General features: G+C 34.6%; 1 protein-coding gene across 1 annotated transcript; it reads right to left on the bottom strand.

Annotated features, from left to right (window-relative positions):
* Positions 1-585: 585 nt before the first annotated feature.
* Positions 586-3519, bottom strand: LOC120014053 (probable 2-oxoglutarate-dependent dioxygenase At5g05600). The gene is made up of 3 exons (XM_038865978.1): positions 2769-3519; positions 2151-2481; positions 586-1037 (listed from the first exon to the last, which is right to left on the bottom strand). Exons 1-3 carry the CDS (start codon positions 3269-3271, stop codon positions 789-791), a joined length of 1083 nt encoding a protein of 360 aa, XP_038721906.1. The 5' UTR covers positions 3272-3519; the 3' UTR covers positions 586-788.
* Between the last annotated feature and the right edge of the window lie 6839 nt (positions 3520-10358).

Here is a 10358-nt window from a genome sequence, read left to right on the forward strand (position 1 = left end):
AGAGTTGCCACAATTGACTTCAAAACATGATCCATAAATAGAAAAATAAAACATAAACTCAAAGTGAAATAAACATATGATTCCACTTCTTTAGATATGATTCGATTCTTCCTCTCTTAAAAAATTTAAAAAACGAGAAAATTTGACTTTCAAAAGAATAAAATAAAATAAAATGACCAAGTTGGATAATGCAACATAAAATATTTAAACTTAGTGGCAATCATATGATTTGAATGCTTTTTTCTATTAATGAAGTTAACAAATTGAATACTTCATGTTCTAAGGAACAATTTAAAATCAATACTTCCTAAAAGCAAAATGCTTGAGACTCTCAATTTATGACCTCCATTTTATCCCTAATTCATATAGAGTGTTGGATGTTAATTAAGTGGACCCTATATATATATATTTGTAATTATACCTATCACACATGCCACATACGATTAGAATAAAATGTAGATCATAAATTGAGGGTCTGCTCTTCGTACTGTTAACAAGGTGGGGGATACATATGTGTTTTCTTCTTTTTTTAATTAAAAAGAAAAATAAATTTCACCATAGACTATACTAACAATACAAAGACCAGAAGAAAATAAATAGTTCCAATAAAATGAGGCAAAAATATTTAAATATGCAAAAGAATATCGAATTAATGAGCAATTCAATATCTAATTTTCTATATTTTCCTTTCATTATATGATTTCCTTAATTTACCTTCCAAAGCAATTGCCTTTTTTTGAATATCAAGATGTACAATTAACTCAAATCAATGATTAATTTTTAAAAAATTATCTTGGAGATTTGAGAGATTCAACTTGGGATTTGCCTTGAGGACCCTTTAATCGAATGAAAAGACGATACTCATCGAACGTCATCGGTTGGTACAAAGCGGGCCTCTCCGGCGTTTGAAGCTCCTTTGCCGGTGATATCAATATATCACTCTTTGGATTATAAAAGAAAGCAAGCGATAATCGCTCTTTTGACTGGTTTACGATTACTCGATGCTCCACGCTCTTGTAAATTGCGTTGCTTAGAACCTTAAAACACATCATCAAAGCAAGCGTTAAAATTATGTCAAGTTGTTAACTAGACATTAGAGTCATGTTATACGTAAGAGCAGTTTTACGGATTCTAATGTTGTTTGTTACAGTTATCCCAAATATTGATATGGAAGCACATGATTTTACATGGATCATGCAGAATCAAGAATTCCACATGGATCATGTACATACATAACAACATTTGAGATAATTAGAAAGAAAAAAAAGTGAGATCATTTTTCTACATGTAATGTCAACACACAGCACACCTACTATTACTTTTCTCAAATGTTAGTCGTCAAAGTGTTCCATTATTGATTATAATATATAAAAAATGGAAAATAAAAATAATTTAACTATGTGAACATATGACTTGGTGACATATAAAGCCAAAAGAATAGTAGTGTGGGTGTCAGTTTCAAGCCTATTAAGCATGTGTCAATACTGTTTGATGTTTGGAAAAGCCACTTATTAGAAAATGACAAAACCCAGATAAATTATAAGTGTATATGCAGAATTCTCACATAAGGATCTAAAATAAATATCTAAAATAGTGATAATGTTTTGACATTGATTTAAATAGAATGATAAGTGGGGCTCTGTTTTGGGTCTCATATATTTCAAATCAATGATTAAAAAATGATTCTTATTTTAAATTTTTACTTTAAGAATTCCTAATGAGCTCCTAAAATGAAATCTTAACTTTTAAATTTATTTTTAAGGTTCAAAATATTTTCAAAATTTTGAATAAAAATATATTTGTATCTTGATCGGTCTTACGAACCAATACAGGAGAAAGAGCGTGAAAACAGTAAATGAAAAAGAACCAAGGAATTTTAAGTTTTGATTAAAGAAGAATCAAAGTGTCTTTTTAAGACCTTATCATAAAAAATTATCTTGTTAACTTTATCTACATTTTACTTGATAAGATTCCAAGAGAAAAAATAATTATTCCTGCCCCATCACAATCATATATCCAAGATATTCACAACACATGGCCCTTAATGTGATCTATACATACACACACATATAGAGACATATATAAATATACAAATTAATTTGGACCGACCGTTGTTGGATAACTGAGAGAGAGAAATTAATTAAGGTTACCTGAATTTGATCACCAATGTTGAAGACAAAAGCATGCTTAGCAGGCTGAACTGTGATCCATTTGTTGGCTTTCCGGACTTGGAGACCCGCCACGTTATCATCCGGTAACAAAAGGGTCAACCCGCCCGGATCCGAATGGGGCGACAACCCGAGAGCCAATTCGGGTTGTGGACATTTGGGATAAAAATTCACTCTAAGACATGCCCCAATATTGTCACCACCAAATGCATTCTGTAGATGGTCTTCAGGCAATCCTAGGTTTATTGACAAAACCTTCATTAACCTCCCACTTAGCTCCACTAATTGCTTACCATACTCATCAAACACTTCCCTATAAAAAAAATAAAAAATCTTGTCATAAATCTCATCCCACTCACATTAATTATATATTGTTCGTTTCGAGATTCTGATTCTTGTGAATCCATCAGATTACTCTCATGGGTTTATTCCTCCCAAACTCAGCAAGTGGCTGAAACCCAATGCATTGAACCGAAAAAAAGGCTTTGCTGGTAGAGTACGATATTATATCCCCACATCTTTTCGACATGAGATTCTAACAAATCCATTCAACTAAATTAAATTAAAACAATCACCATAGGAAGATAGTGATGAAAGTACCTGCAACGGGAAGGGAGGGCAGGCCACTTGTTATAGTCCTTCAAACACAAAGGAAGAAAGTGAAGGAAGTAGTAATCACTCCAATCAAGAATGGCACCCTTTTGGACCCCTAATCGGCTGCCATAACCTTCGTAGGTCTTGGGGGTGTTGGCATAATCTTGCTTGATCTCCATAGGTAGATGGAAGAAGTCGCGCCACGTTTCGCGGGTTCTGTCCATCAATTCAGGACTCACTCCATGGTTAACAATCTGGAAAAATCCCCACTCTCTGCAAGCAATTGAAATCTGTATAAGCGTAGTGGCTCTACGAGCATCGTCGTCTAGGCCGCTCATGTCAATGATTGGGATACTAACGTGCTCATCTTCCTCCTCGTCGATGCAAGGATCGTTTAATGCCCTCATCGTAGCAGGTTTGATGTACCTATCTGGGATTGAACAGATTCCACTTTCGGATAATGATTGGACGCGAACAATTGGCTCCGGCCACTCATGAAGCTTGTTCATCCTACCGATAAACTACTTTACAAGGCAGATCCTATATACATATACAGTTAACAGTTGTAGTTTCTATGTATATATGTGTGCGTGTGTGTATGTGTATATATATACAGAATTTAAGGTACCATGAAAGTGTGAATCAATGAAGATGGAATTGAAAAGTTGTGAGTAGTTAATTAAGTGGTGGGGAATTGTGAAACTAGAACGTGAAAGTAATGTGGGATTTTTAAATTATGGTTTTGACAACTATTTGCTTTTTTTTTGTGAGGTTTTCATTAAGGTTGTGTGTTAATGGGATTGTGTGGTTTATTTTGGGTCTCTTTATTGTGGTGGACAAGCCGACCAGCTCAAATACAGAAATATTACATTTTTTTAAATCCAGGAAATATTATAATTATATAAAAAATATATATATGTATATATATGTCATACGTCCATGTATGATTGAGATTGAGACAGGTCGTTTATCGCATTTCGGCGCCGTGTACAACTTTGCTTGCAAGTGCACCGGGTCTATTTTTCCCCACATGCATATATATAAAGAGTAAAATACACTACTACCCCTAGCTCTTTCGCGTAAAGACCGCGTATATATTTTAATTCTAAAAAGAGTAAATGTACTTGATGACATGTAAATCTAGCTCGGCTTGCAAAAGTATCAGGTCGGTTCGAACTAAGCTATTCGGGTGTTGTTAGGACACTTTACCTGAGGAAACTTTGAAAGCGCACTTCTCGGGGTTTAGTTTCATATTGTATTTGTTTAAGACGTTGAACACTGCTTGTAAGTCGGATGGATGGTCTTCAACGTTCTTACTCTTAGTGACTATGTGATCCACATATGCCTTCATTGTTTTCCCGTGAAGACTAGAAATTTTTTTATTTACCAGTATTTGGTAAGTTACTCCCGCATTTTTTAGTCCAAAAGGCATCACTTGATAGCAGTAAGTGTCTTCTTGTGCTATAAATGGTGTGCGTTCCTCCTCGAATGGATTCGTTATGATCTAATGGTCATTAGAATAAGCATCTAAGAAGCTGAGGAGGCCTTTACCCGAGGTGGCATCTATGACTTGGTCAATTTTTGCTAGAGGATAATTCTCTTTTGGAGATGCTTTATTAAGATCAGTGAAGTCCACACACATGCGTCACTTGCCATTGGGTTTGATAACCATGACTTACATTGGCAAGCCATTCTGAATATTGGACTTCTCTGATAAATCAGGCATCAACGAGTTTGTTGACTTCTTCTTTGATGAATTGAGACAATTTTTTTCTTCTGTTTTATCAATTTGCTTCTTGCCTTGTTATTGAGGTGATGCATAATGACATCGACAATTATTCAAGGCATCTCATCCACATTCCATGCGAATGTCTTGATGTTGAAAAGGAGCAAAATGGTTAAATCTTTAGAGAGCTGCTTGGCCAGCTCAGATACAAGGTATTCTTTTTGCTCCTTCTTTGGTGACAATTGAGACTAGTTCCTCAACAGGATGAGTTTTGGGCTAGTGATTTCTCTAAAGTCCAAGCTGGTGACTGAGATAGAGGATTTCTTCTTTTCGTTTAGGCCATTCATGTAAACCTACCGAGCAAGCTATTGGTCGCCATTCATTTCTCCCATCCCATGATCGGCTAAAAATTTTACTTACAAGTGATAGGTCGATCCTACTGTCGAGCACGATTGAGCAATGGTCTTCCATTGAGTGTATTATATGAAGTTTTTACATCAACCACCAATAAATCACAAGATAATAACTTTGACTTAGGGCATGCACCCAAAGTGGCCATAAGTGTTATTATTCCATGAGGTAGAACATGTTCTCCAGTGAATCCATATAATGGGGATACAAAAGGCTTCAGGTTTTCCTTGAAAATGTTCATCTCCTTGAAAATGTCTATTTGACGATGTAATTGGCAATGACTGCTTCAACTACTAACGCATCATCATGGGGAATACTGATTTTGCCAGTGTCTTTCTCGGAGAGGTAATTACTTTCTCTTCCTTTTTCTTCTTTCTATCTTCGACTTGGTTAATTGTCCTAGCATAGGCTCTTCATTTAAAAGAACTTTCCCCTCCTGATGCCAATCCTCCAACAATCACATTGATGGTTTCAACTGTACCTCAATTTTGCCTTCGGGGAGAATCATCTCACCTCTTCGTCGAACAATGATCGTCTTATCAGTCACTACCTTGTCTTCATTTTTCCTCCCCTGCATAAATGAAAGTTTTGAGGTAGCCTTGTCAGATGAGACTTTTTATCTCATCTTTGAGGTGTCGCCTTTCTTCGGTGTCGTGATCTGGTCCTCGATGGAATTTGTAATATTATTCATTGAGTTTAAGACCAGGTAATATCTTCATCTAAGGCGCCATTTGAGGAGATCTCGGTCTAGAATTTCCATCAAGAATTTTCTCATTGATTTGTTAAGGGGAGTGTAAGTGCTAAATTGAGGAGGTAGCGCTAAATCAGTTTTTTGGAAGTCATTCGAGGTACATTTCTTGTCATTTTTGTCTCGGCTGTTTGAATATTCTTTTTGGATGGGGATTCGTATAGGTCACTTTTGGCTTCTCCCATGGTTTTGTCGGTTATGATGTATTTCTCAACTCACTCCAAGAGTGTCGCCATGTCCTTAGGTGATTTTTTGAAAAATGAGTATTTTAGTATTGAAAGTTAGATTGCTCGAGCAAGTGTCGGTGTTGCTACTGAGACAGTTAGGCCGAGTACTTTCAAGCACTTTTGGTTGATCCTGGCAATGAATACTCGGAGTTATCGTATCTCTTTTGCTTATGTTTATTAAGGTAATATTTGTCTTCGTCGGCTTTCTGGCGTTGGTGCATTGTGAATATTTATGATTCAATTCTCTGAAATTGAAAATACTTTCCCAAGGAAACCTTTGGAACCATCTTTGTGATACTCCTCTGAGATAGACGGGGAGGATTTTGTAGCATGCTGCCTGAAAATTTATTATGGTTTTGATATCGAGGATGTGATCAGTTGAGTCCCCTTTTCCTTCATATTTTTCCGTGCTTATAACTCTAAAAATTTTGACATCTTGGCGTTTCGTATTTCAGGTGTTAGAGAAGTTAACATCTAAACCCAAGCAGGAGCCAAGATTGGATCCTCTTTAAATGCAGTAATTTTTCGATCTATCATGTCTTAAATTCACCTGCATTCTTCTTCCATAGTGGTAGTATTATCTCTTTAGCTACTCTTTACGGGGGTTTTTCTTAGTTCCGAGGTCTAGATTTCTCGGTGCGAGAGTCTTGTGCAACATCTCTGTTGGCATTAGCCGGATAAGGAGTGTCATCTTGCAAAGGTGGTGGTAGGAGAAAGTCCTACATATGCTGTTGGAGCAAAGAAAATTGCTTTTGTTGCTCGTGGTTGTCTCTCTGGCAACCATTGACCCCATCCCCTTGAACGAACTCTGTTGACCTAGTTTGAACCATGATTAGATCAAAAAGTTTATTTTTTCCATAGACAGTGCTAATCCAATGACGTGCAAATCTACCTTGGCTTGCAAACGTACTAGGTCTATTCGAACTAAGCTCTTCAGGTCCCCTGAGGTGTGTTTCTCGAAAAAGATGGTCTAATACTTAAGTCAGACGTAAGGAAGCAAGAAGGTTTAGAACTTCATAAGTCGAAACTCTTAGGAAGAAAAGTATTAAAAATTATGAATGAATCTTTTACCTAGCTTGAGATGCCTTTTTATAGTGGTTGAAAAAGTCCTAGTCCTTTATGAAGTGTGATCCTTGTTTTTAGAAACTTTTAGTTTTATTAGGAGATATATTCTCCTGTTCTTCGAATTGGAGATCCAAGATATCTAAAGTCTGTGGGCGTATGTCCTGTAAGGTTGGTATTATTAGTTTATCCGAGATAGACTAATGATGTGTAAACTGAGATAGGTCTTAAGTCCTTGATGGGATCAATGCCAAGTGCTCATTTTTAAGTGGATGGTGAGACTGGTATCATGAGTACTAAAGCTATTCTTAGTCTTCTAAATAATTACCTATCTCATGTATAAATTGTTGTTTGCTTGCTCATATATTTAACCCATCTTACGTAAAAAAAAAAATAGAATATTTAATAGCAACGGTCAAAGTGTTAAAAAAGATGCAAAAAGCATTATCTTCCAAAGAAATTTATGTGTTGTTCATATATTTAATAGTGGTATAAATAATGTTATGTAATTGTTTGTACCAAAAATAACCCCTACATGTCAGCTGACACGTGTCAACATGGGTCTCACAGTTTGTAAGGAACATCCAACCTCCTGGTGACACGTGACGAAGGCAGGGTATTTTTATCATTAACATTTATTCATTTTGCAGAATTCTGGTGGTGTTGACCTAGAATCTAGGGATCAATTACTACAAATCAGGAATGTTTGAAATCTAATGTCCAAAAAACTACAAATCAGAGAATATTTATCTTAAGAGTTTACTCTCTTTTAACTCAATTTGTAAAGGAACAAACGAGATTTTAGCATAGTTATCTCAAAAAGAGTCCAGGAGAAACCAAAGCTTGTTAGTCATACGTTCCTGAATTCTCTCAAGAATGTTTCCAGCTACTACACGACACTGAGATGTCAAAGCCGAGGATATTTTTCCACAATCCTCCGTGCAGAAGCATCAATAGAATGACTATTGTTAGCCATGTTCCCACAATTCCAAGCATTAATCTTGTAGAAAAAAGAAAAAAGAGAATTTTACAGGCATCCCATGTCAACCAACAGACCCATCGTCTTCAATCCTTTACTTCTTACTTAGGCCTGACTCAAGCCACTTATCCTTTCAATTAGCATGGCTCAGGCCAATTAGTTTTTAGATTTGTCTTTTCCTTTCCAAAGTCACCGTGGTAATGTCTTTATTTTAGATTGTAAAGCATGCCTACATCTCAGGATGTATCACTTTTCAATGAAATTCCTGATGCATTATAGTAGTGTGTTGTTTTTCATTTCACTCATTAGAAGTCTTTTCATTCTGGTGATAGTCTTAAGTCTCATACTTTTTTCAGATTGCTATTTCACGACTTTATGTCCTTTTTCCAGAAGGCAAACCTCGAGCCAGCAGTTTTGTGTTCTCTAATTGCATACAATTCGTTTGGTGAACAGGTTAGACTTGGTGCAAACCCCTATCAAATCCTTTGAACTGACAACAAGTTCTGACACACATGCATTTTCAACATCTACCATCTCAATACTCCTTACCCCCAGTGTTGGAATTGTGACATCTAGGCTCTGTTGGTAGAGCGGATAGCTTGATTTTCAATGCTAGCGGGAATGCTGTAGAAAAAATGTTGAGCTTAAAGCTGTGAAATATGCTGTGAGGTGTTTGGTGAACTAAAAGCTGACGCTAGTGAAAAAACTGTTGACTAAAAGTATTATCTTGAATATAATAATAATTTTTTAATCATTTTTTAATTAAAATTAATTTTAGTACATTAGAAATTCTTTATATCAAAACTGAAAATGTTAATTAATAAAATAAATTAGTTTATTAGAAATTATTTAAAAATTTTTTATCATTACATTTAAATTTTTTTCTTATATGAGAAATTTTTAAGCATGAAAATTGTTTTCTAAGCATGAAACTTGTTTTTTAAACTAAATAATGTATTAAATATATATTATTAAAACTTTAGGGCCCACATTTTATTTTATGTAAAAAGTAAAAGAATTATGGTTACAGCGGGACCCACAATAAATAAAATTGAAAAAAAAAATGTCAAAATGGTTAGCGTTGAAGTCAAATAAGCTCCAATGTAGAGTTTATTTGACGATGTCATTTTGACAGCGGATCCACACAGCAGCGCCGACAACGGATTACGTAGTAATTAAGGGAGGAAAAAAGGGTAATTTTGACGTGTTCTTATCCAGGTTATTTAGTGTATTTGTAAGAGATGGTTAATGTAGTTTAACCTACATATTATGTGTTTGTGAAAAAGTATATATTATTTTATATTATTAAGATAAAAATATCATGAGATATTTTTATTAGTATCATTATTGGGGGGAATACCACTATATATATATTGGACTATATAAGCGTCACTTCCAAATCAAGTAAAGCCCTTGAAAGGCCAAATGGCAATATCTTAAAATATGCTGAAACTATTTAATTCAAGATTGGAAGATAAAAATTGATTATCTTTTGATTTGTAATGTTAAATTATTTATATTGAAATTTCGCTATCTTGACATGTGGACTAATTAAACAAGATGTTAATTTGAAAGAGACCTTGTTTGATTAATTTAAACAAAACTTGCCCGTCATGACTCATGTCCCCATATGAAGGCACCCCCCAATCATCAAATTTAATCATTGTATCTATAAATATGAACACAAATAGATAATAGCACAATCCCTTGGACTATTTGGGACAAGTAGACAAACCGGCCCCTAATGTATTAGATATCTTAATTTCAAATCCTTAAAACTATTGACAACATGCAAATAGACCCCTCAAACTATTGGGTTGTTTGCAAGACATCCCTCACAAATAATTAAAAAAATTATATATTTTTCCTAATAAATATTTAAATTAGTTTCAATAATTTTTTTTCCCTGTGACCTACCTCGGATTTTAATTACTTCAATATTCCTTAGTTAAATATATGAATTATTTTAGGCTTAATTTCGTTTTATTAGTACATAGTTAATTGAAAGTGATATCATTTCATCTTCAATGAATTATTTTTGCATATATTTTCATGCTCAAAGTTAGCAGAGGGAGGTGTTTCAAATAATTTAATAGTTCGAGGGTTGAAAATTCGGATTTTGATAGTTCAAGGGTTTATTTGTTTGTCCACAAAAGTTCAGGGGGGTAAATAAGTGCTTTACAATAATGCAATCAATATTCAAAATTCAAATTAATTTGTGACATGTGCAATTGTTATTGAAAATTATCGTGGTCGTTCAAATAAATCTTATCTATAAATAAACAAATATATATATGTATGTATGAAAAATAAAAATTAGAAAACATTAGTCAATAAAGTCGACCAAGTACATAATATTATTGGGTAACTTGTTCTGAAATGCATGAAAAACGTGGGCTTTTTATGGTGTCCTGTGCAAGTAGTCAGCATGAAGGTATCAATT

This window comes from Tripterygium wilfordii, chromosome 14, assembly GCF_013401445.1.
Source record: "Tripterygium wilfordii isolate XIE 37 chromosome 14, ASM1340144v1, whole genome shotgun sequence".
NCBI lineage: Eukaryota > Viridiplantae > Streptophyta > Magnoliopsida > Celastrales > Celastraceae > Tripterygium > Tripterygium wilfordii.